Source organism: Amia ocellicauda, chromosome 12 (assembly GCF_036373705.1).
Source record: "Amia ocellicauda isolate fAmiCal2 chromosome 12, fAmiCal2.hap1, whole genome shotgun sequence".
Classification (NCBI taxonomy): domain Eukaryota; kingdom Metazoa; phylum Chordata; class Actinopteri; order Amiiformes; family Amiidae; genus Amia; species Amia ocellicauda.
Genome location: NC_089861.1, coordinates 4,853,592 through 4,880,526, shown reverse-complemented (window position 1 = coordinate 4,880,526; position 26,935 = coordinate 4,853,592). Strand labels below are relative to the sequence as shown.

The following is a 26,935-nucleotide window of genomic DNA, read 5'->3' as shown; positions in this document are numbered from 1 at the left end:
CGTACAACCTTGAGGCGGATGGGCTACAACAGCAGAAGACTCCACTGGGTACCACTCATCTCCACTACAAATAGGAAAAAGAGGCTACAATTTGCACAAGCTCACCAAAATTGGACGGTTGAAGACTGGAAAAATGAGTCAGAATTTGGCGTAAACAGAATGAGAACATGGATCCATCATGCCTTGTTACCACTGCGCAGGCTGGTGGTGGTGGTGTAATGGTGTGGGGGATGTTTTCTTGGCACACTTTAGGCCCCTTAGTGCCAATTGGGCATCGTTTAAATGCCACGGCCTACCTGAGCATTGTTTCTGACCATGTCCATCCCTTTATGACCACCATGTACCCATCCTCTGATGGCTACTTCCAGCAGGATAATGCACCATGTCACAAAGGTCGAATCATTTCAAATTGGTTTCTTGAACATGACAATGAGTTCACTGTACTAAACTGGCCCCCACAGTCACCAGATCTCAACCCAATAGAGCATCTTTGGGATGTGGTGGAACGGGAGCTTCGTGCCCTGGATGTGCATCCCACAAATCTCCATCAACTGCAAGATGCTATCCTATCAATATGGGCCAACATTTCTAAAGAATGCTTTCAGCACCTTGTTGAATCAATGCCACGTAGAATTAAGGCAGTTCTGAAGGCGAAAGGGGGTCAAACACAGTATTAGTATGGTGTTCCTAATAATCCTTTAGGTGAGTGTATATTACAGCAAATACTGTACAAGTACAAATGGAAATCCGGAGAATAAATACAAATACTGAGAATACACAGTTTGAATTCTGTACAGAAGACTAATAGCCTGAAGATGTCTGAGTCCAATCAGGCATCCCAAGGATGTGTCTGATGAAAGATCAAGGTACTTCTATAGCATAAATTATGAAGGGACCACACTCTGGCAAAAGGCCCGAAATTGAAAATGGTAAACCCCATAGAGAGTTCAGCACCTGCCTAAATGGAAAAGTGAGAGCCGCTGGGCAAATACATCGTCGAAATTCAAAGGAGGCGAGAGAAAATCCACTACTGCTTGCAAATGGTATGCACATAGAAACGGACTGTAAATAAGAAATGACACTGACTGAAGTGAAGCTTCACAGAGAGGCACACTGGCATACGTCAAGCAATAGCAAAACACAGTGCGCCTCTGAATCACACCTTGAACTGATTTAACAACCTTCTATTAGAAGTTTCAGCCAAACCAGGTGTTTGAACTTGTTAATCCATGACACAAACCCTTCATCAGCAATGAAAACAAAAAGCCATAATAAATCTAACTGAACTGAAAGGCAAAAAAAGATAACAACTCAACGAGCAAACAGACAAGGCCAGGTTTGCAAGTCCAAGGCCAGGACTGCCATAAAAGGAGGATAATTTGGGTTTTCTGTTCCTGCCTAAGAGCGTCTGGGCTCAGGTTACGTATGACCCGGCATTTCAAGGTCAGTTTCCCGTAATAAGGTATTGATCTAACTGCCAGGCCCCAAAAGAGTTTTAAAGAGATGGCACTATACATTATTATTATTATTTATTTATCCAGGGTGACTTACAAAACATAAGAGGATTGTAAAGGTGAAAAATAGTCTAGGATTACAGATCAAGATATAGTTCAAATTACAAGTTCAAAAGTGCATGAGAAAATATACAGTTAATACAAATTAATAATTTCAGACAAGATGTGAAGTCGTAGCTAAGAGTTCAGGGGAAGGGACATAGGGGCAATCAATATAAACAACACGAGTACTAGCATATACCTTCTAATAAGGATCTTCTCTTGTCTGGCACTTAATTTTTAATCATTATTGAAACAATAGTTACAAACAAATATTGAAATAGGCAATAATTAAATAATCAAACAAATCCCCATATTCATGTAAAAGCTGTATGTCTAAATTCAAAATGTTTTTAGTGCTAAACAGGACATGATATGTTTTATAACCAATTGCAACAAAACAAAAGTTTGTATTTAACCTGGCACATGGGAGTAGAAGAAATCTTCAAATTACTTCCTGTATTTTGGCTGAGAGTATCACATATTTGAAGATATCTCTAAATTATTTGCAGATATCTTTAAATGATTTTGAGATATTTCAAAATGATGATTTGGCTTGCCATAGATATATGTTTGATTCCTGTTTATTGTCACCATTTGTAACCTTAAGCTCTTAATCTGCAAGATTTACATAGTCACAATGCACTGGTGCAGCGCACAGCTTAGTGGGCATAGGTGAAGATTAGTATAATGTTGATGATCTGAAGGTTGGTTCAACTGAAGGCAACTGAGCAAAAGTATTTCCTTTTTTTGATAGAATCTGATTATTATGTGCCTGGCTGGGCACTGGAGAGCTTGTTTTCTGTACTTTAAATATTCACACATTGACCTTGTGCAAAAACCATTAAAGCAATATGATAAAGGACAGTCTTACTCTCCTTGGTTATTATTTTCTTGCTGTTTGTCCTTACAAGTTAAAGGAGACTTTCTTGTTCACTGGGAAACAGTGTTGTGCTCTACCATGTCTCACTGTACCGTTTCTTTCTGTGGGCAAGTTTACAAAATCTTAAATCCTAAGTAGGGCCCTGCGCTTTATGTGACTTGTTTCTTCAATTGCTATTACCGAGATGTCCCTGCACCCTCCCCTGTCATAGTAATCAAATCCACAATTAAGAAATCAACACATGACTAATTCGAAAATTAAACTGAATTATGAGGCGTATAAATGGTCATGGAAGAAATTGCATTAAAATAAACATTGAGAGACCTCAACATGGAGTCAAAGACACTGCAATCAAAACACATTTCACTGAGTGAATACATAGTGAAAAACATTCAAAATTAAGGACTGAGATTGACAGCTATGAGACAGCATCCTCCAGGAAAATACATAAGGGGAAAGACGCCGACGAGATATTAATTTAGATTTGACAGAGGCATTTGTTTGTGCTAATATTGCCCTGGAAAATAATGATAATCACAAACTACGTGCATTTCTGATCAAACATAATAAATGTGGGAGTAATTCCAACAGCAGATCAGCTGAAATGGAAATATCTGGTTCTATTTGTTGATTTACAGAAGACAACTGATAAAGATGGGTAGCTGTGGTTACTGACAACTCTACAGATGCAAAATTTCAGTTTGTTTTGCACATTATGTTTCTCCAAGGGCTATCGAATACCTCCAAAATGAAACTAGTATTAGCGGATGCAGTTAATCTGTGAATTACTCATTGGTGGCACAGGGCACTGTGAAATGTTTAAACACATTAGAAGATAATTTTAATAATGTGACTGTATTCCCCTCCGATAAAGCCAATTCTTTGAGCTTTACTGCCAAATTCAGTACATCTAATTTGAAAAACCCACATACAGCTCTTGCCAGCAATATCTGGGCACATCATTATCAGAAAGCAGTATTTATACACTGCCCAAGCAGAAAACTACATTTTAAAGACCACATGACAGGGGCAATCCAACCAAAAGGCTGTGCCAGAAGTCTTACCACCTGAGCCACGCATGACACAACGGGGCCAAGTACATCCCTTCATATTCAGGATTCGTGCAAGAAGAAATGCCGATTTTCCCAAAGTTTGTATCGTTTAAAGACCTCCTGAAATTGATTCAAGTTTAAAATTGTTTTTATTAAAGCAGAAGAAGTGTTTCCCAATTTGAACACAAAAGGCTCAAATATACAGCTGAAGAGACCACTTTACATTGATTTCTGAACTTGGAGTGGTCATTTTTTTCCAGAGCTGTATTTGTCACTCACTAATTCTATAAATGCTGAAAGAAGCGTTTGTAAAGGAATTGGGACATGATTAATCAATAAGTGGTTTGATTAAGCAAACTACATGACCACCTTAACTGGAAACGAATGTAGTGTAAGATCACAGGTCGCATAAAACTCGGGGCCCTAAATAGAAGACCAGTGTTCATTTGTATATGAATACTCATTAGATGTTGTAGCAGTAGTAGTGGTAGCAGCTGTTGTTATCGTTGCTGTAGTTGTGTAATAAATCCTGTGTAGGTGCACTGAGGACGTTTTGAAACACAACAGTGGCTTCTCCGCACAGGCGAGGCGAGGAGGAATTTTGGGCACACAACCCAGAAACACATTTGAATCCGACTTTTTCTTTGAGAGGTTGTCATTTTGCCGGAGAAGAAGCTGGAGTTTATCTGGGGTGAGCAAAAAATAGTGTGGCACATTTCGTACAGTACAAGAGGAAGCTCAGAAAGGTGTCTTGACATGTTTAAAGAGCTGTTGTTTGGGGGCGGAGGGCAGGTTGTTATTTTCTGCCTAAGGCACCACTTAAGATAGCACTAGGGAAACTCATATGCAGTGATATTTGGAACACAGCTCCTGTAAGAGACCTTGACTTGCAAAGCAGCCGGCTCCAGTAGATGCTGGCTCTAGAGGGATTTGGGCTGTTGGTGCTTTCATTATTGACAATATTTGTCTAAGTAGTGGGATTCCATAGCCCCCATTAAGCTAAAAGCATGTTTCATGGGAACCAAAGACTTCAAACAGTTGCTTTGCTTTAATACGTGAGCAGAACTCCACAAAGCCCGCTGCCTCCGGTTCATATTTTCACAACACTGTCCCAGATTCTGGGTCATTGTAGCCTGAAAGCCACACAATGTATGTGTCTGTGGGTGTGATTCCAACTGGTCGGAGACATGGCTCTGGGACATTTGGCTCCGCTACCAAATGAGAGGAGTTCAACACAATCCCTTCAAGGAATGTCAAAACATTAGCAAGAACACACACTTGCAGAGAGAGTATACAGTGTTCTCTACCCATATGTCAGCTTTTGGGTGTGTGTGTTGGCGCTGGAGGTATGTTAACCCCACCTCTTCCTCGTCACCAAATCCTACATCTCTTCCAGACATATTAGAGACCGTATCTTTCCCAAGAAGAGCTCGGTGATCACAAAGCACTGCTCTAAAGCATGTCAACAATGTTAGAATGTGAAGAAGAACATTTGAACTATGCCAGTGAAAAGTGTTGTTTATTCTCATGTCAGCCCTGGTTTTTAACTCTTAATCTCCCAGTGTTACATCCACAACACTCACAGGCAGCGTGGAGGCTGTCAGTTGTCTAATATTTGTGTTTGAGCTCTGTGTTATTCTGTGCGATGCACTTCCTCAATTAAGCCTCTGCTCACAGTTTTACTGACATATTAACAAAAGTCTGCATCTTGATTATTTTATTTTATTTATTTCTCAGCTATAAATACTCAAGACACATCTGTTCAGATGGTACCTGTAATACAGCAGCCTATTCTACTGTAGCTGTTCAACTGCACATTATGTAACTATGTTTCCTTATGCTCTTGCTTACTTATGTATTGCTGGAATTTCTAGTGTATTGCAGTGACTTCTCCTAGCACCACTTTGTCTGCACTTGTTACTTCATTGAACTAGGAAGTATGCTTATTTTATTTTGTGTTGATTTGACTGCACTTTTCTAACACTTATTGTGTAAACTATAATCTGCTCTAGATAAGGGTGTAATTGCAAAGAATACAAACGTTAAATATCTGTTTCAAGTACAATGAAAAAAATGACAACTAACAGCAAAATCCAATTTGTATTGTGAAACTGCTTCATTTCATGATCCGAGTGTTAACTTTCTGAGATTACAAACGAAGAGAAAAGCCTTTTTATTCCCCTGTCATCCACAGATTTACATATACCTCCTAAAGACCAATTTAGTATTTAATACAGAATACATTTTACACACATAACAGTACGGTGTACATCTACTTGAATTTCTGTGAAGAATTTCTTTTTAGGAGAAATGTCAGTGGAATTATTCAAAAGCCAATCCTAAATGTCTCAAAAGGTCATTATTTTTGCAAGCATTCGAGCCTCTTTAAACACTGCATTGGGCATATGAGAGAATGCTACAGATAGATACATGGATACATACATATATATAGAGATATACATACATGCACATATTACTGTTGATCAAAGCAATTTTATAGTAACGATACATGATAAAAGAAAAATATATTTATGAACTGCACTGTTCTAAATAAACAGCTGTATGCCAGGCATTCATTTAGCTAGACGTTTTTATTAGAGCAGCTGAGGGATATTTTAATGATGAAGGTTTCTTGTTTGGGACGCTAGACTGTCAGACTCTATAACATTTCATCTGCCAGCGTGTGCTTGGTTGTGCACTGTTGCTTTGTGTTAATCTCACTTAGCTGTCCATTCGGAGAGTATCGCTGTAAATGCTTCAGTGACTCTTGCTCACGTCGCGCTACAGTATCTTTTCTGTCATTCGCAGCTATACCCTGCAGACTTCCTGCCTTATTGTTAGTGATGCATGCAGCATGTTCTTTTCTCATAGAACTTTCTTTATTCGTTTTTGTTTGTCTCCTTGTCATTATTAAAGGGCTCCATTAACTCTAAGCATGCTGACTTCAGGGTCACTCAGTGTTTACACAGCTCTTTGCTCTGCAGACGCTTTGGAAAGGATAGCGTACCTGTGGAATTATGCAATGTTTGTCGTTTTAAATCGAAATGGATGATTAATCTGCAGCCAAAACCTCTTCAGACTGAATTGAATTCTTATTATTCAGAGTTATTTACTCCGGGATAAATCTGCTAAATCTGAGTCTGTTACACATGCCGGATGCTTTGTTATCTTATAAGCGAAGGACATTGCCCACTCTGCTTTCTTCCTTTAGGTTATTTTCCTTTCACGTCCTGCTCTGACTGTTGTCAAATAGTCTAATTTATGCAATTCGAACCTACAACCCAGGCTCAATCCCAAGCTTCGCATTCGTACAGCCCCAGCTGAGTGACAAACCCGCTGTCCCAAAAGACCGGTCTCCTGACGCAGAGGTTGTACACCCTTCAAAGGGTCTAGGGAAGCGATGTCAGGGAAACAAGCTCATGTGTACAATATAACACATCTGCCTGGTTTCACAGACCTCGAGCAACTCTAGTCTGGGACTACTCTACTTAAAGTAACGTTAGCTAGGCCAAGACTAGTGTCTGTGAAACCTGCCCCCGGAGGAACATGAAAAGACAGTGTTCCTACGCCACACAAGAATGTCTCCACCTCCCATTCTCCATCGCAAGCCATATCACATCTCCTCAGTCTTGAATGCAAACGGCACTTGTGAGTGGGTAAGGGACTGGATTCTGGAATGTAGCAGCACTCAGATATCCTGGAATCCTCTTCAGGAATTCTGGAACCTTCTCATTACATCAGCGCATCAGCCCTGAACGTACAGTGCCCCAGCTTCCCGAGCTTCTCTTGACTAGCTGTTCATTTCCCCTCCCCTGCTTTGGACTCTGCCACGTTCGCTGCACACCAAACACTCCCATGGGGCATTTAATTTGCCAGCCGCTATTTGCCTGCCCTGTGGTTTCCATAGAGACACACACTTGCATATCTGTTCAACCCCTTCAAAGGGCAGGCAGGCGACCAAGACGCGAGAAGCATTCCATGTTCTTTTCTGTGTTTATGGGATGCATTATTTTGTAGTTCATCTTTTCAAACCTCCTAATAAAAAGATATATGCCTCACTAGTTAATAAAGTACAGATTCCACAAAAATATCAGTGTACAGTGAGGAAGACTAAAAAACACATAAAAGGGAATGTTCGTATACGACTAAAGCTTTGGAATGAAATATTTAAATTGAATAATGTATGGGAATAACCTGGATATTTAAGCTTCCACTGTTTGTTGGGCTTTTACTGGGACCTGTCCAAAATGACTTGCTAATATTTATCTCTGCTTTGTTGATAACACTTAATTTTTTCAAAGCATGGATATTTGGAACACATACCTAGTTTTATTATTATGTTCACTTTAATAGGTTTCATGGGTCTTCATAAAATCTAATTTTGCATAGCATAGAACAGTAATGTTTTGTTTGTTTTTTATTTTAGTTTTTTCCTGTCATAAAATGATTAGCTAATCTTTGTGCCAATCATTGATATCAATTAACAATTAAAGTCTTGCTGCTGGTTCATGTACCCTGACAGATCATATATCCCAAGTTCTAACTATCAAGTATTTATGATACAAAGTTGGTGTGAGTATCACTAGGTAAGGTTTTTTCCAAGGAAATAATTCTAACAATTTGCAAGTATAGAATATTATTTTGATGAGTGAGACTATGCTCACTATTCACTGAAGAACTAAAATATGATTTGAAACACAAAGTCCTAAAATTATCATAATGCAAATATGGCGGTGCTTCGGTCCATTTACCCTCTGTTAAATTAAATTTGCATTGGGAGGACAAATGCATTTTAAAAGGATGTTTGAATGCTCATAGATGTGCATTCAGTTCTTACCCAACTGGAAGTTATTCACATTTATGCCACAAATGCTCTTGAAAGAGACAGGTTACATTTTTCTGCTACGGTAACCAATATCACATGCAGAGAATCACACAGAGAATGCTCATACACATATATCATATATACCAATTGCAAATCTGCTATATATAGTATCCCTTGTAATAGTCTGTCTTGAACAACACAAGCTGGTGTCCAGTGATTTTCTTCAAAATCCTTTAAATAATACCCATTTTCTTTGTAATTCTATTTCCCTTACCAAGAGGGAAATCTATACGTATAACAGCAGTCCACCAATATTTGCAGTGTGATTTATTTAGATTACGTCATAAACACGTTCAGAAGCACCTGGACTGTTTTTGGTGTCTTACTGTGCACTGTTACTCCACAATACAGTTTAATGTCTAAGGGAATTCTCCCCAAAATTCACTAGTTCCTATTGCCTGTTAGAAAAAATGTGTATAGGTAGCTCAGGATGTCAATTCAATGCCTTTTTCACGTATGATGACTTGAGTTCACATTTATATCCTCATGGTCTCTGCTACACTCCCAGTAGATACAGATCTAAAGCAGAAAATCCTCTGGCAGCTCCACATATTTCAGCTGAAGAGATTTCAGGGGTGAAATGTAATAGAATAATCAATAATGCAGAGCTGAGTGAGAAACTTCACACTGGGAAGACCAATTTCTACATAGATTTACATAACCCTTTGATATGCATGACCTTAACATGTTGCAGTCACTGATGTTTAAGCCAATGTGGAATATAAAATCTGCATTTCAATTGGTTCAATACACACTGTGGTCACTGCATGCAAATAATGGATATAATATAATGTAAAAGTTAATGCGTGGGTTGTGACAGTTATTGACAGCTTTCTTATATACAACAATACCTTAACTGAAGCAACCATTGTGCATGTCAAGAATATCATTTAACATGGGTTTTGCACTGGCACAAACTTTAACAACAGAGAAATCAGGTAAAGGGTACAGGGACCAACTTAAGAATATCCTCTTCAAAGTCCGTAGTGCAGACAGAACCTCAGCTGGATGTTACTTTCAAAACACATGCCATTGCTGAGAACACACAGCGTCAGACGTGTGCATGGTCTCTCAATACCTGTGCTTGTCAATTTCAGCTTGGTGGCATCGAAGGAACCAGAAAGTGCCCGAAGTAGAGCGATACCAATGTCTCCTTCAGACTTCCTGGACAAGCTGATGGGAAGAACATCAGGATACGATGCCAGAATCCGACCAAATTTTAAAGGTACCATCATAATCCAATCACACAGTTCAGGAGAAATGAAGATGGTTAAGAGATAAGGAGCAGAGGCAGGAGAAGAGAGTGGAACAGATTTCGAGTGGCTATATATCATGCTAGTTTGAGTTCATGCAAGAGGAGGTGGATGGGAGTTTTAGACTGGGATAGGGAGGAATACCTTGCCGTCATCAGCATAGAGGTGGAAAGAGAAACCAAAGCTCTCTCTGCAGTAGATCCATAGAGAGATATTATACACACGTAAGAGGCATGAAGGGTGTAGGCAGAGAACCACGCTATGAAACCTTAAAGACCCAGATGAATGAGCTTGAGGAGAAGTAGGCAAGAGGGATGCCTGAAACTGAAAGCGTGCCGTCAGATCTCAGGTTTGAATCAGCCCCACCTCCGCACAGATCCACGGGTGAGTGATGTCCCCATAAATGGTTTAGGATGGAGTTGACTGACAGGGTCAAAAGCTGAAGAAAGGTAAAGAACGCAATCAAGGCAGAGGAGAGCATCTGAGAGTAAAGGAGAGAGGAAATGGCAGCAAAGCAATTTCTCTGGATGGAGCAGATGGACACCAGCTTTGATAATGTCGAGCAGTGGGAGTCTTTACGAAAGTGGCCGTTTGGGGGTTGGACCACTTGCTCGTAGTTTCAGAGGGGAAAGTGAGGAAACAGACAGGACACTATATTTCTTGGGAGTCAAGGGAGCAAGGGGTTATGCAAAGCCTTTTAAAATTCAGAGGGAAAACCCATCCGAGATTAGACAGTTGTCGAAGAGAGGAAAAAGAAGGGAGATGTTCAGGACAAGATGAGTGGGGACGTGATCCAAAGCACACAGGAGAGATTTACAGACCAGGAGGGGTGACAGAAGAGAAAGGGGGAAGGGAGAGCAGAGATGAGTGACGGAGAAAGAGAGCAAAAGGTGAAAGACAGCTGTGAGGTGGGAGAAGAAGGAGACAATTTACATTTAGGCTACAAACAACATTTTTGTCTCATGCTTGATACTGGGAGGAAGTGACAGTTAAAGTACACCCATCTCCAGAGTAGTCATTTAAATAAAATAATTACAAATTATAAAAAAAAATTGCTGGCAGCAAATATAACAAATAGTAGGCCGATCTGATGCATGTGTACAGAAAAATGAATAAATAAACCTGAGCATATAGCTGATGGCATAATAATCACTCTGAATGCCTGCTGTCTTCCCAAAAAAATGGAACAGAAGACAAATGAGGTTATACAGAGAAAATGTTTGCCAGTGAGAACAAAGGCACACTTTTCAAAGCAGATAGCCCAGAGGAAAGCTTTACATTTCAAATTCATTGTCCGTTTTTTCTTTTTTTTCCTTCCATTCTGCTTAACAATATCATGTCTTACTTATATTACAGTAAAGTGTGATTGGTATTTTAATTACAGGAGATAAAGTGAAGCATACTCTATATAGTTATACTCCTTGGATGCTTTTCATTACTCTGTGCAAATGAATGAGCATTTTGAAGGAATATTCAAACACAGACTTTTCATGTTTGCCCAGCACGAATTTGACCATAGTGGTAACAGGAGATTGAAATGGACATGGGTTTATTTCTAACCTATTAAGTTAAGTTGAATTAAGTTTATACCATATCCCATGATGCCTTTCACTGAAAACAGTTGTATTTTAACAGAGAATTGACACTTTTCTCCTGCGTGTAAAACGGTGGCAAAGAAAAACTGTCTGAACCCAATTTTTACTTACAGTATCTGCTTTAATTTAGTAATTTAGGTTTTGTCACCCATCATTCTGTGCCAGACAGCACTCTCTCAAAATGATTTGAGTCTGGAGGGAGATCCATTTAATTTTTTGTCGATGGGCTGAAACAGTCGAAGATCTGATCAATGTATTGAACCCAGGAGCTTCGAGTCTTATATCAATGCTTGATCACAAGCCAGTCAGCTCCACGCATTTCTTGCGATAGCAGCTCTTGGATGGGTCACCAAGCCAGACGGGAGGTCAGGGTCCTCCCAGGAAATTAACTAGTGATGGCTTGGATGTGTGATCTGTTTTGGGTGCCTCCTGTCATATCCCATTTTTTTTTTATAAGAAAAAAATCAGGGTCACTTCCAATATGTGTGAAACAGTTTTTCTAACTATAGTAATTCTTGGCTGGCTGACAGCTTATGTTTCTGACGGTGCCTACAGCGTTATACATTTTCACATTATTTGCAGCTGTTAATTGGGAATATTTCTGCTCAGTTTTGCATTGCGTCTTTCTAGAGATTCAGCACTGAAACCAACTGCCAATACAGGGGAGAGCAGAATTAATGATAGGCGTTTACATCTCTCAGTCTGGACTGTTCCTATGTGTACAAACCCCTTCACCATTGTGACGTAGGAGCTGATATATTAATACACACGTACACTTTTTCCATTGGGTGGGCCTGTACAAAGTAACATGTGTAATTGTATTGTTGTTGTTTTGTTTGTTTTTTAACAGGTCCTCCAGTGAATGTATCATGCAACATATTTATTAACAGCTTTGGTTCAATTGCAGAGACAACAATGGTACGTATTAGTCCATTTGAATGATGCTAAATACATATGAATATCTTGTTTATTTGTTTTGTAAGTACAGATGTGTCATCAGAGTCCCTGTCCCTGTCCCAAGCTCCCGGGTTAGTCTTTCATGTAGTTATCTAATGCATGTTTTTCTATATCTATCTATCTGTTTATTTCTCTCTATAGGCAAATAATATCATCACCAACATGCATATACGCTTAACTGACACTCGGCATTGAAATGCAATTAGTAAAGGATATCGTTGCAACACAGCTGCATTGTTCTGCCCCTCTAAAAGACAGATGTTTGCAGATGTATCTATAATTCGTTGTCTCCATAGCTGTGCTTCTGAACTTAAGACTCCAGTGCCTGCTGTTGCACAGAGCAGCTTAATGAAAAATATCACCCCTTCCCCCCAGACTTAATATATAACACATGCATTAAACATAAGCACATTTTTTGGAAGCTGCGGAGTATGGCACACATGAAGAGAGATGGCTGTTGTCAGGTTACACAGTAAGGGCACAGCTTGAAGTCTGTGTCTTTCCAAATTGCGCTCTTTTCTTTTAAATGTTTGTGGTCCAGTGTCACAGCTGTGTGTTGACTCATCAGTTGTGCATGAATGTACATACTGTAAATAATATACAAATACCTCCAAACCCTTTGTTTAGCACAGGAAAGGGAGGTATGAGAATGCAGAATGGTGTTGAGAATGGTATTTATATGCAATCACAGAAAACAAAATGTACTGGGGCTTTGTCAATGGACGCTTCTTTTAGTTGTTTATAGTGATTTATTTATTTCTGTATGACATTTTAAAAAAGGTTTGAAAAAAAGAGCTCGTTGTTGAGTTGTATTTCAGCATATTCACACCTTTACAGAAGAGAAATTCTCTCATATCAAGTGATAGGTGTAGTGTTGCCAGATGTTGAAACATCCTACAGGTTTGTTGATTTAATTTTACTTGTGCGTTTTCTATATTTTTAGTTTGCTTTCATGAAGAAGAGAAGATGTTGCCATGTTTGCAGTCAACGATCCATACGTGTGCATGTGTGCTTTAGTGGGTGCCTGGGAAGAGACCTTCATGTCTTTTCACCTGCACACAATTAACCGTCATAGGTTGACAAGATGAGGGTTGTGTGGTGAATGCAAACGCAGGCAACATGCGGTGAACGCGGATGCACGATTTGAGCAGCAATCTCTTCGGACGTGAGCGCTCCAGATGCTGAGAATGTTGTGTTCGCGGTGGGTCAGGCTCTCTGGAGTCACCACGCTAGGTTGTGCGCAAGGATTAGCCGTACCAAGAGAAACCATAGAAAGCTGAAGCCCTTCAACATTACACAACATCAGAAGGGCATCCCGAGGCGGCATAAGTAGATGATGTTTCAGATGGAGGGAGCATGGGGGAATCTCCAGTTGACTCACTTTATCATATGTAGGAAAAGGATTATTGTAGCACTCGCTAGAAGCACGCATCACCATCTGGACCGTGGGGCTGCGCTGGCATTGCGGAGGGAAGTAGAGACATGCATCGAAAGCCTGTAGGAATCGCTGTAATCTGAGGCCGGAGCAGATGTGGGGCAGAACTGCCTTTTAAGCAGCAAGACCAGGTCCGTCTCAGTCATCCGTCAACTCACACGGCGGGAAGTGAATTCAGAGCATGGCTTTAGAAAACAGCAGCAGACACAGGCCTTCGCACAACTGCCAGCTAAAGGGGTTTATCGCATTGACAGCTCTGCAGCTCGGACTGCCTGCTCTGTGGATGGGTTCTGTGGATTGTGGCGCTGTCTGTTTCGATTATAGTGGAGGAGAGTCAAATCCCAGCAGTTTGAGCCGGCTCTTCCTGTTCTACCATTTATATCATTGTTGATAAGTAATCAGTAGAAGAATACAGTACATAGAGATGGGTGAGGCTTCTAAAGGAAAAACAAACTGAAATCAGAGGCTACCATTTAGTATCGTCTCTTGGCTTTTGCTTTGTTGTGTATTGTGACAAGGCGGATTCTACAGACCCCCCAAAAAAGATCTGATGTGTTTTTCTGTAGAAAAGGTCAGAACATATTAAACTACCTTAGAGTATGTGTAATACTCTTAGATGGTGTTGCTAAAGGAGTCATGTCTATTAAGTTACTAGTTAAACCCTTCACTCCTTGGTAAGACTGGCCAGCAGGTGGCAGTGTAGACTTCCAGGGTTTCAGATCCAATGACGCTATTGGAAAATGTTGAGGAACTAAATTTGTGTTTAGTCTGACATTTGTAGAAACAGTCTTGCCCATTTTGCATTATATATTATAAATTAAGTTTTGCTTAATAGCTGTCTTATAATAATAAAATAAAGTGTATGATTTTTTTGCATCACATTTCATAGTCTTATTGAGAGTTTAACAGTAAACAGTGTAGTTCTAGCATGCGTGCCAATACAGCACAAACACTGCACACTACGCCTATTAGTGAATCACCACAGTTGTAGTCAAATACCTCTTTTTAAAAACAAGCTGCATCTCACAGATGTTGGCAATAGCCAAAATGAAACCCATGCATGAAAAACAAAAGCAGCCCAAGCAATACAATATATCAACAGGATTTACAATTGACACGCAAAGCACAGCACACGATGAGCGTAGCAGGCAGTTCTAGGATTGTCTTCTCTGGTGTTGGTCTCTTGTGGTTTTGAAGATTCAATAGATGAGATACTTGTGTTGGGCCTCCACTGACTCAATCATCTCATGTTTGTAAACACAAGTGCATGGTGGGATACTGTAGCGTGAAGCATTGTGCCGTGAGGAACTATATCCGAATTACACATGGATGCACTAATCCGGTCTAAACATACAAGGTTCCCTCTGTGTGGGAGCGTTGAGCTGGACAGATTTGTTGTATTAGAGTATGGTTCTCAAGATTGCTTAGGTAGAGCAGACAGGGCCAGTTTGCAGAGAACATCAGCCTATTGTATTATTATTGCCTGTTTCCAGAAGAATATTAATATGAAATGGACCTGGAAACAGCACACATGGAGTGAAGAAATAGACTTAGAAGAAATAGACCACAGACTCGCTGTATGAATTGAATTTTACTCCGGTGAGATTAGTAAAGACGGAAATTGGACTTCAAGGCATTCAAGACAGAAAACAGGAGACACTTCTTCACACAGAGAGGCGTCACAATCTGAACAAACTCCCCAGCGATGTGGCTGAAGAGACAATTTGGGAACATTCAAAAACAGGCTGGATAGGATCCTTGATCACTTAGTTATTAATGGACACCAAACGAGCACGATGGAGCGAATGGGCTCCTCTCGACTGGACACTGTCTTATGTCCTCATGTCAACATCTATTGATTGTGATCAGCTGAGAGAACATGGAACTTTCAATAAACTTCAAGATTCAGAAGAAAGATCAGGCAAGAACAAAATGTTTGGCAGAATGGTACATGACATTGAAGGAGAAAGAAAATGGCATTGCGGCATTCACCATGGGTGATATTTAAGAAATGAAATGTAAATATTTGTCTTCTGTGTGGTTTATTCCAGACCCAGCTGTCCCAACGGAAACAAACAACCTAACCGAAGAGTCGCGTTGATTGTTTTCAGATGGTTCCAGCTGTCTGTAATCACATAGGTGTGGACTCACCATATTAGATTTTCAATAGCAAACTATACTTAGTTACTGTTGTAGTTAAAACAAGAAGCAGAACAAGGATCGTTTTTATTTTTAGGATGTGTTTGAAAGATATTCTATTTTTAGGTCCATATCCATCAATTGTGAAATGGATGAGATACCATTTATGAAACCTTTAATTGTGTATGACATTGTCACATCTGTATTTTCACACCAGGTTCCTACACGGAAAGGTACTTAAGCAAAAATAAACCTTGAAACTAAATAAAAAGTGACATTTCTGGGGCACAGCTAAAAGTGATAATTAAAGCTGTTCAAGAAGAATCGAAAAGGCATACTTTCATTTATCCTGAACCATTCGTACGTAACTGACACATCTTTCGGATGGGTACATGACAGGTTTTTTTTTCTAAAACACTCTCCATGGAATATATTTTCCGACAAGTTCGGGAAAAAAACCTAAACAGAATCAATCATACACTTTATCATACCTACACAATTCCCAGTAAATAACGACATGTATCAGGATGAAAAAATAATACTTGACAGGTTTTGAACAAGGGATGTTTTCATCACATTTTCTTTTCTTGTTTTGTTTTGTTGAGTGCCGGAGGAATTACGGTTTTATTTTTTCTGACAAGGTACAGCTCTGGAATTTCAGGAAAGGAAAATAAACGTTTTGTGTGGAAAATAACCCCAAACAAGGATAAAAATGAGGCGTGTGAATTATTTTCCCAGGAGTTCATAAATCGCACTCTGAAGTTTTAATACTGTTCAAGTAGAGCTATCCTGCTGTACTACAGAATGAAGAAAGAGTGGCTGACAGATTCTTGTTTAGACTCAGTTTTGAGGGGTTTGTTTTCTCAGCCGTTTCAAAACCAATCCGGATTTGGCATGTTTGCTGTAATTGACACGGATGATGCTTTGTGGTATAGAATGTGAAAATCCATTTGGTAATTTAAAAGATACAGAATGGTGGAAATAAATCATTTTTAAAAATTGTTATATACTCGAATAACTAAAACAACTTCTGTGAGTTCAAACCCCTTATTTGGCCGTCCTGGTAAAAGGCATTAACGAGGAGTGCCTTTTTGTGAAACCAACAAAACCAATCAAGTAATTACTGTGTAGTTTGTACTTTTATTCATGCAAGTGTGGTTTGTTTTTTAATAACTTTTTAAATTAGCCTACCACAGTCTGTAGCCTACTTGATAACCCAGATATTATGTTTTTTTATATAGAAAGGGGGGGGGTTCTACTTTGTCACATATTATGCAGCCAATTGAACTGCAGCAAAGATTGTTAAAAGCAACAGGTTTTGAAATATGGGTAAGATATAGATGGAACTGAATGTACAGATTATACAACTCCCACTTTTATTCTTGTATGGCTACATATGAAAGGAAAAAATCATGGCACACATTTATAAATGTAATACATTTATAATTATTATTTTTTAATAATTATAATTTAAAATAACAACACAACACTCACCTGGCATAGATCGAAGGCATAGGTGTTTAAAATATGTTCAATTATGATCAGAAATGTAAAAACAAAGTGTTGTAGGTTCACAGTTTTATTATTTTAGTTATAAAGATACAGGGAGAGAGAAAACATTAAAAAGGAACAAAACATAATTATAGTGGATGCAAAACGTAGCAGAAGTGAAAGTTCTGAGGGAGAATTTAAAATGTAGCAAAACTGCATCAGTTAGGAGGCAGGAACACCATCAGATTCAAATTAAAATTTCAATAAATATGGTTAGTTTATTGAGAGTATTTTTATCATTTGTATTATTGTCAGTCAATGAGATGAATGCTCTGATTAAAGCACAGCCCTTGTTTTCCCTTCCATGATCACAATCAGCGCGATGGGTCAAATGGCCTCCTCTCATTTGTAAACTTTCTCCTGATCGTTATTAATTATATATTCTACTTGTGCAAAACCCGGCTGGCTCTGTGACCTTTACCATCCACAATCTGTCCCCACCGGCAATGCTTCTCCTTGCCTGAGCAGTAAATATAGACTCCTGACAAAACAGTCTGTGATCCTTATTGTGTTGATAGTGTGTATTTCTGAAGTAAAGCTGTTAAAGAGAGTTGACATGGTTTGTGAATATTCTCTCTACCCAACTTTACAGCTGTCTTTCTTCAGGGGTCTCATTGTGTGTCATATTTACTTACTTTTGACATTTGCATATTTAGCAGGCTGGACCTCTAAGCAAAGCTACACTATTCTATTATTATTATTATTATTATTATTATTATTATTATTATTATTGTTATTATATTTGCAAGTATCTGTATAAAGTTAGCTTATGATAAGCTATTCAATGTGTAAAAAACATTCCATAACAAAAGAAGCTATTCTCTTAGTATTTACTTCACTCAAATAAAGGACAGTTATAGACACAAAGTATATCATTCCAACTGCAAAAAATTAACATCAAAATATAATTGAAATGGTTTAGTGTGCTTTTTAGATATGAATGCATACATATATAAGAGATATTCACTAAAATCATACAATAGACCTTGGTTATGTTGGCAATTATTAGTAAAATATGTTAGATTATATGACATATTATACCCAGGATACAGGATGTTGTTTTGTTCCATTTTATAAATACAGATTAAGCCTAATTTAGTTTTGAAGTGTAGTACGTTCCAACAGTTATTACATCACAAAATGCAGCCAATTGAAATAAGGCATTGAACGCACAAAGATGTAAAGCCATTTAAAAAACTTTTAGTCCAGTCAGTGTCAATGCTTCTCTTCAGGTAGCCTTGAACTATTGAAGTAAATTAATTTGCTCTTTATATTAACAGGCAAACAAATAAAGAAGTGACTGCCTTTCTCAACAAGAATGAAATACTTTTATTTGACCTTTAGAGACAGCAGTAAAACTAATTCTAATCATTTCACCACGACACTGCTGTGCTCTGTCCATTGTCTCTGTCACTTTAAGAAATAATGTCTGAGAACACAATCTTAGAGAAGTGTGCTGATCGCAATTAGGTTGCTGTGCCTATTTAGTGAGCATGTTTCTGATTACCAACTAGATGTAAACAAAGCAATTTGGAATCTGGAATCTAATCTTATTTTTATTGGTCCGCTGCACTGCATGCATACATAATAAAAACACGTTAAAATATTTTCTTAATAGCAAAAACAAAACAAAAAAAGCGATTGTCCTTGATTGCACTCAAGAATATGTATATACTCCAAGGTTGAGGGTCTGTATGTTGACATTTTGACCTTGTATACATCCTTCTTTAGAGCCAGTAAATAGATGCTGGCTCTGCTGATTTTGTTCCTCGAGAACACGGCTATTTGCCCAAGTAGACACATGTATGCACAGCCCATGCACACGATATCAGAGAGCATCACTTTAAACGCAACACATCTGTCCCTGATTAAAGCAGAATGTATTTAATGAGGTACTGTAATGTGTTTCGTATGTAAATGCAGATTTGTGTTTGTGTGCATGTTTATGTTTGGAAAACCGAGTAATGTCTTTGTCCTTCTCCTCCATAGGATTACAGGGTGAACATATTTCTGCGTCAGCAGTGGAACGACCCGCGCCTGGCCTACAGCGAATATCCCGACGACTCCCTGGATCTGGACCCGTCCATGCTGGATTCCATTTGGAAACCGGATTTGTTTTTTGCCAACGAGAAAGGCGCTCATTTTCACGAAGTCACCACAGACAACAAGCTGTTAAGAATATTTAAAAATGGGAATGTGCTTTACTCTATCAGGTGAGGGTAATCAGAAATATCCATGTACATGTGCTATTCTTATGATGTTGCCCAGGGGGGTTTATATACCTTTTCCAAATGTGTATCATAAAAAGCAGTAATATACTACAGTGAGGGAAAAAAGTATTTGATCCCCTGCTGATTTTGTACGTTTGCCCACTGACAAAGAAATGATCAGTCTATAATTTTAATGGTAGGTGTATTTTAACAGTGAGAGACAGAATAACAACAAAAAAATCCAGAAAAACGCATTTCAAAAAAGTTATACATTGATTTGCATGTTAATGAGGGAAATCAGTATTTGACCCCTTCGACTTAGTACTTGGTGGCAAAACCCTTGTTGGCAATCACAGAGGTCAGACGTTTCTTGTAGTTGGCCACCAGGTTTGCACACATCTCAGGAGGGACTTTGTCCCACTCCTCTTTGCAGATCCTCTCCAAGTCATTAAGGTTTCGAGGCCGACGTTTGGCAACTCGAACCTTCACCTCCCTCCACAGATTTTCTATGGGATTAAGGTCTGGAGACTGGCTAGGCCACTCCAGGACCATTATGTGCTTCTTCTTGAGGCACTCCTTTGTTGCCTTGGCTGTGTGTTTTGGGTCATTGTCATGCTGGAATACCCATCCACGACCCATTTTCAATGCCCTGGCTGAGGGAAGGAGGTTCCCAAGATTTGATGGAACATGGCCCCATCCATTGTCCCTTTGATGCGGTGCAGTTGTCCTGTCCCCTTATCAGAAAAACACCCCCAAAGCATAATGTTTCCACCTCCATGTTTGACGGTGGGGATGGTGTTCTTGGGGTCATTCCTCCTCCTCCAAACACGGCGAGTTGAGTTGATGCCAAAGAGCTCGATTTTGGTCTCATCTGACCACAACACTTTCACCCAGTTCTCCTCTGAATCATTCAGATGTTCATTGGCAAACTTCAGACGGGCCTGTACATGTGCTTTCTTGAGCAGGGGGACCTTGCGGGCGCTGCAGGATTTCAGTCCTTCACGGCGTAGTGTGTTAGCAATTGTTTTCTTGGTGACTGTGGTCCCAGCTGCCTTGAGATCATTAACAAGATCCTCCCGTGTAGTTCTGGGCCGATTCCTCACCGTTCTCATGATCATTGAAACTCCACGAGGTGAGATCTTGCATGGAGCCCCAGACCGAGGGAGACTGACAGTTATTTTGTGTTTCTTCCATTTGCGAATAATCGCACCAACTGTTGTCACCTTCTCACCAAGCTGCTTGGCGATGGTCTTGTAGCCCATTCCAGTCTTGTGTAGGTCTACAATCTTGTCCCTGACATCCTTGGACAGCTCTTTGGTCTTGGCCATGGTGGAGAGTTTGGAATCTGATTGATTGATTGCTTTGTCAGTGGGCAAACATACAAAATCGGCAGGGGATCAAATACTTTTTTCCCTCACTGTATATATATGTATATATATAAAATGTAGAAAAAATTGTGTACTGACTTTCTGGCTTCATATTATTAATAAAACTGATGTTTCTTCTATTTTGTTTCCCACATCACACAAGTCTTTATAAGCAGCGTATCATTCTGGTTGTCTTAAAAGGGTGAAATAGTTGAAGAATACCTTTCAGAACTAGAAACAGTGGCAAATAAATCTTTTGGCATCAGTCTTCTTGAACGTCTACTTTATCACTTAAGTGTGTATATATATACACCGATCAGCCATAACATTCTGACCACTGACCGGTGAAGTGAATAACACTGATAATCTCGTTATCATGGCACCTGTCAGTGGGTGGGATATATTCGGCAGCAAGTGAACATTTTGTCCTCAAAGTTGATGTGTTAGAAGCAGGAAAAATGGGCAAGCGTAAGGATCTGAGCGACTTTGACAAGGGCCAAATTGTGATTGCTAGACGACTGGGTCAGAGCATCTCTAAAACTGCAGCTCTTGTGGGGTGTTCCCGGTCTGCAGTGGTCAGTACCTATCAAAAGTGTACAAGGGATCAAATACTTATTTCACTTATTAACATGCAAATTAATGTATAACTTTTTTGAAATGCGTTTTTCTGGATTTTTTTTGTTGTTATTCTGTCTCTCACTGTTAAAATACACCTACCATTAAAATTATAGACTGATCATTTCCTTGTCAGAGGGCAACGTACAAAATCAGCAGGGGATCAAATACTTTTTTCCCCCACTGTATGTGCATACTATTTAAATACTTTCATTATGTATGTATGTAGTGCGATCGGTAAATATGCCATCATATTTTAATATATATATATACATTTCTACTCCAGTCTGTTTTTCTGTACTGTATATATATATACAGTTTCACAATGGATGCATTATTTGACAGTGTTATATTTAGGCATATGAATCATATTCATATGCTTTGTCTCTTACAGATTGACTTTAACCCTTTCCTGTCCCATGGATCTCAAGAACTTCCCAATGGACGTACAAACCTGCATAATGCAGCTGGAAAGTTGTAAGTAGTGAAACTTCCTGTCCACTCCAAATTAATATGTCTCTGTGTTGTGCTTCAGTTGAGTTTGTGTCGTTGGCAGCGTGGCAGTGCAGAGGTTAGCTCTCGGCTCCTGGGAGCTTCAGACATCTGCGCGTGTTGGATTTGCTTATTCTCCTCATGCCTCTTGGGGTTTCATTGGGCACTCCCTTGTGCCAGATATGCTGCTTAGGTTGAATGGCTACTGTGTGTCAGTATTATCTTGTGATGGACTGCCATGCTGTCCCGGGCTCCCCCTGTGTCCCCCGGGTCAGACTCCAGCTCCCTCTGACCCTGTACTGTACTGTACTGGCAGTTCTAGAAAAGGGATGGACGAATTTTCATCTTTATAATCATGCATGCCGAATTGTACATTCATTTACAACAATTGAATTGGTTTCCCAACTACACAAATTTGCTCTAGCTCATATTGTATCAGGGCTCTCTGGTGTTTAGTCAAACCCTGAACTGAATTTAATTTAATTATGTGTTAATGTCATTTAATAATTTTCATATCGGACAATTTGGGAGATTTCAGATTACATATTGATATAATAAAGAGCTAGGTCTGTCACTGTTTAAGCACATGAAGACTTGTGCTAATCTCAAAGCTACGCACACACACACACACACAAAAGGATGTTTCTATTCACTCAGTATAATTCAATTAACATGCTACTAATGAGTCTTATATTTTCCAGCTCTTCATCTGACAAAGAAACGCAAAAGCAAATGTCAGTGTAATGCCTCGTATCTTACTCAGGCATTGCAAAGCACACTCAGTAACTGGATGCCATTGTCCGTGCCTGAAATTAGTTTGCTATGGGGGCGAAAGAGGGTGGCAGCTGCATTGCATAGGGGCGGAGGGGGCAAAACTCATAATGGTGCCCTCTGAAATAATTGTAGGCTACATATTGTTTATACGCGCCAGGCTTACATCCACAGTTTCCACGTGTATGGGGATGCACTCGAGCTGTCAGAGAGCAGCCCTCTCTCCGTCTTGCAGTCGCGTGGCTGATCTGTGCCGCTGAGTCTCAGCAACAACCCCCCATCCATCCCCCCCATCGCTTATGTTATGAATACACAGCAAGTCAACAAAAGCCAGGGGCTGCAGAAGTACCCTTCCCCCCTCCAATTATGACATTGTGAGTCGCAAACAGAGGCAAGAGGGAGTCACAATCCCTGCAGTACATGGCAGTAATTGAATGCACTGCGATATATCCTTCAGGTAGAGTAGAGGGCTATAGTCTCTTAGTTTGATACTATTTCTTATAGGATGTCTTACACGTGTGTGCTGAGAAGTTCCAATACCAGCTCCCAACTTCCTGCAAACGCTATCGAGCAGTTTGCGTTGCCCGTGTTATTAGTTCCCATGCCTGTCCCCTTGAGTGGCATCCCCTTGTTTATCCTCTTAAGAAATACCAGGGATTGGATTGTGTGTTTGACTTGTTATGGCTATGAAAACACAACGCTTCAACCGAGCACCAAGAAATTGAGATAAAGCCTTAATTCTTGAGGGAGAGAAAGCGGAAGTTCCAGCTGGATAAATACAGATGCGATCGAATATGACAGGGAGAAGGGAAGAGGATAGCAATGGGGATATTAAGTGTCTCTGGGACAAAAGTCAAACGAGGAGAGGGGGAAGAGTGACAGGAGAGAAATGGGATGAATATAAGGACATATTCAATTTGAGGCGATTTTAAGTAGCTGTGCAGCTGTACTTTCTTCTTGAAAGGTTTTGTGATTTTTGGAAATATGAAAATTAAATAAATCGTATATTTTTAGGACTGACACTCTTTTAATTTGGATTTAAAATATTCATACTAAGTCTATGGGCATTGCTGCATTAAAGAAAATATTAGATTATCCAAATAGGATTGCTCTTCCATGTATTAATAATAATGGCTTTTTTTAACTTCATGTTTAATCTGCACTAGCGAATTAGCCAAATGGTGTCTAAATAGATTCATTCTGATAACTACCGAAGCAAATCTGGGGTCTTTTAAGTCATCCCCGTCATGCTATTCATATGCAGAAATAAGAATCGCAATCAACATATTGGTGAAGTGGAAATATCCAGTCCGTTCCATGTGCTTGTATATCTATCGGTCTGTCTATTTATATATAAAAGTAATTTCGCACTGCAATGTCTTTAAACCTGAAACGGCTGCTGCCATGACTAAGGTCCCGAGTCTTTAGTCTCCATATGTTAATGACAGCCTTCTCATCGGCACTTTCATCCATTATCTGTTTGATACATGCCAACACTTTCAATTATGAATGCATGAAACCACACCACAACAGTTTGGTTTGATGCCCGCTGTTTCTATTTTTAAAGCGAAGAAAGTGAATATGAAAGGGCCAATGCAGAGATATATAAGGAAACAAGAAATCCCTCTAACGATATCTGTTAATGTATTTAAATGCTTTTCACACACCCTCTCCTTTCTGGCGCACTGGCTGCTCAAAGGGATGTTTTTTTTTCCCTTCCCTTTTTTCTCATGTCGCCATCCAATGCTCACAGAGGTAATTTGTCTTCATTTGTAGGTCTCTTATGGTTTTATTATGCACCACAGCTCACAAGGCCTCCAATTAAGGAGTTCAGCGCAAATATTTAACTTTTTGAGATGAGAAAGGAAGTCTATCAAAATTCAGTCCGTGGTTGCTTTCGAAAGTCATTAATTGAGGGAAGCTGTTTGGGGGGATATATTTTGAATTGCATTTTATTTTCTAACTTATGAATAAAATATGTGATGCTACATAATCCTCTCCCTTCTCCATTTACATCAGCTGAGACATAATCCTTTAGTCAGGGTTCAACACAACACAGAGCAATTCTATTTTACAAGCGCAGCTGTGTCTGAAAGTCCGAGACATCCCACCTCCAGGTTAAATAACAGAGCTGGTGTGATTGTAATTGTGTCGCACTTGTAACAGAGCTTGTTGTGTAGATGACCCTGTTGCGGTGACATGACACCCCGAGCCATAGAAGAGCTATGAAATCCCCCCAAACAGCGGCTTGAATCCAAACAATGTCTGACCACGCATCACACACATGCTAACAATATAAAATCACAGCTTTTCCAACAGTCAGCGTAACATTCCCTGACATTTCGCCTTTTCAGATCGCCTCATTTTCAGCACTTCTTAACAGCCCATTACGTAACTGCCTGTCAGACCAAGCTGAACATTTTTCTCCAGACTGAAGGCTGCTGTTTTGGGATGAGGAGAAATTGTCTTTTTCCCAATAAAGATAACCTTTCAGAAACTAGGAGAGGTCCCAAGCTCAAGACTGACAACTACTGTCAAAAATAATGGTTGTATCTCTCCTCAGTCTGTCCAGAGTATTTCTAAGGGAAAAATGCATGATCTATCCCACTATTTTCACTAAACCTCTAGGTGTTAACAGGTGTTCAAACTCCTTGGTAGCGGTTCAAACCCAAGCTGCATCTTATCGCAGATAAGAACATAAGAAAGTGTCCAAACGAGAGGAGCCCATTAACCCCATCGTGCTCGTTTGGTGTCTATTAATAACTAAGGATCCTATCCAGTCTGTTTTTGAATGTTCCCAAATTGTCTCTTCAGCCACATCGCTGGGGAGTTTGTTCAGATTGTGACGCCTCTCTGTGTGAAGAAGTGTCTCCTGTTTTCTGTCTTGAATGCCTTGAAGCCCAATTTCCATTTGTGTCCCCAGGTCACAATCACAGCCCAAAAAGATTTGCATACTTATTTTTTTTCCCGCCCTTCACCACTCATACTTTATGCATACTATTGCATCAACATAAATGAATGTAGTGGTGATGAAAGCATTTTTATTTCCCCCACTTCTGAAGTAAATGAGTCGCCCCGGCTCGTTCTATGCCTCCCCACTAGCCGCCTCGCCCCAAATCCTTTTCGTTTGCTCATTGTGTGGAAGCTGCCACATTGAATTGGGCTGCTCGGTGCTGTAATGCTACCAATGAAACTGCAATCTTGTTAGGGGCAAACAACGTGACTGGTATGTTCACAGCCTTTGGTGGTTGAAATAGAAATAAAGAACTTCTGAGTGTAGCCTTGAGAGAGAAACGCAAACCAGCACTGCATTCAAATATGGGTGAGCGCTGAGTTATACTGACCCCTGTGAAATAATAACACAGTGGCAGACTAGACATCGCACTGTGGGGGAGTGAAATAGGTGTAGTTGAAAACCTAGACTCATCTCTATCAGCCTCCAGATCACAAGTAGAAGTGATTTAAGGATTTGGAGCGAAGTGCAGAGAGGTTGCTTTGTACGCAAGCATACGCACTCGTACGTCAATGTATTTCTTTTTGCGTTGCTTTTCTCTGGTGATTACAAATTTATTTATTTTTTCTGAACGATTAAAATTGCATTTCCAGAATAGAATAAAAAGCAAAGCATGTTCTTATAAGAAGGTATTCAATATTTCAACCCTTGCCGTGTTGTCCTTCAACTCCACCTTGTATAAAAAGAGAAAGAAAAATTGCAGATAGCTTAGAGAAAGTTGTCCAGAAGAGAATTTTCCATCAAACTGGAGCTGAATGGCAGCGTTTTGAGGCTAGAATTAGATTTAAAGAAAATTAATCTTTTCAGTCTCCATAAATAATGAATTTACAGAGGGAAGTTTTGATGGATGCGTTTAAGCTTTTGATGGCAGTATAGTTGACAAGTTGTTATTCCAAGCTAAGTTCAGCAAGGTTTATGTAAGGACACGAATGTAAATTAGATTCTGCATTCTTAATATGAATATATATATATATATATATATATATATATATATATATATATACACTCACCTAAAGGATTATTAGGAACACCTGTTCAATTTCTCATTAATGCAATTAACTAACCAACCAATCACATGGCAGTTGCTTCAATGCATTTAGGGGTGTGGTCCTGGTCAAGACAATCTCCTGAACTCCAAACTGAATGTCTGAATGGGAAAGAAAG

General features: G+C 39.5%; 1 protein-coding gene across 1 annotated transcript in view; it reads left to right on the top strand.

The window, feature by feature from the left end:
* The window catches only part of glra3 (glycine receptor, alpha 3), a 66,277-nt gene that overhangs the window by 19,837 nt on the left and 19,505 nt on the right, over positions 1 to 26,935 (top strand). The window contains exons 2-5 of the mRNA XM_066718138.1: positions 9,471 to 9,598; positions 12,072 to 12,139; positions 19,293 to 19,516; positions 21,890 to 21,972. Coding sequence (XP_066574235.1) covers positions 9,471 to 9,598; positions 12,072 to 12,139; positions 19,293 to 19,516; positions 21,890 to 21,972 — 503 coding nt within the window. The remainder of the gene's footprint in view (positions 1 to 9,470; positions 9,599 to 12,071; positions 12,140 to 19,292; positions 19,517 to 21,889; positions 21,973 to 26,935) is intronic.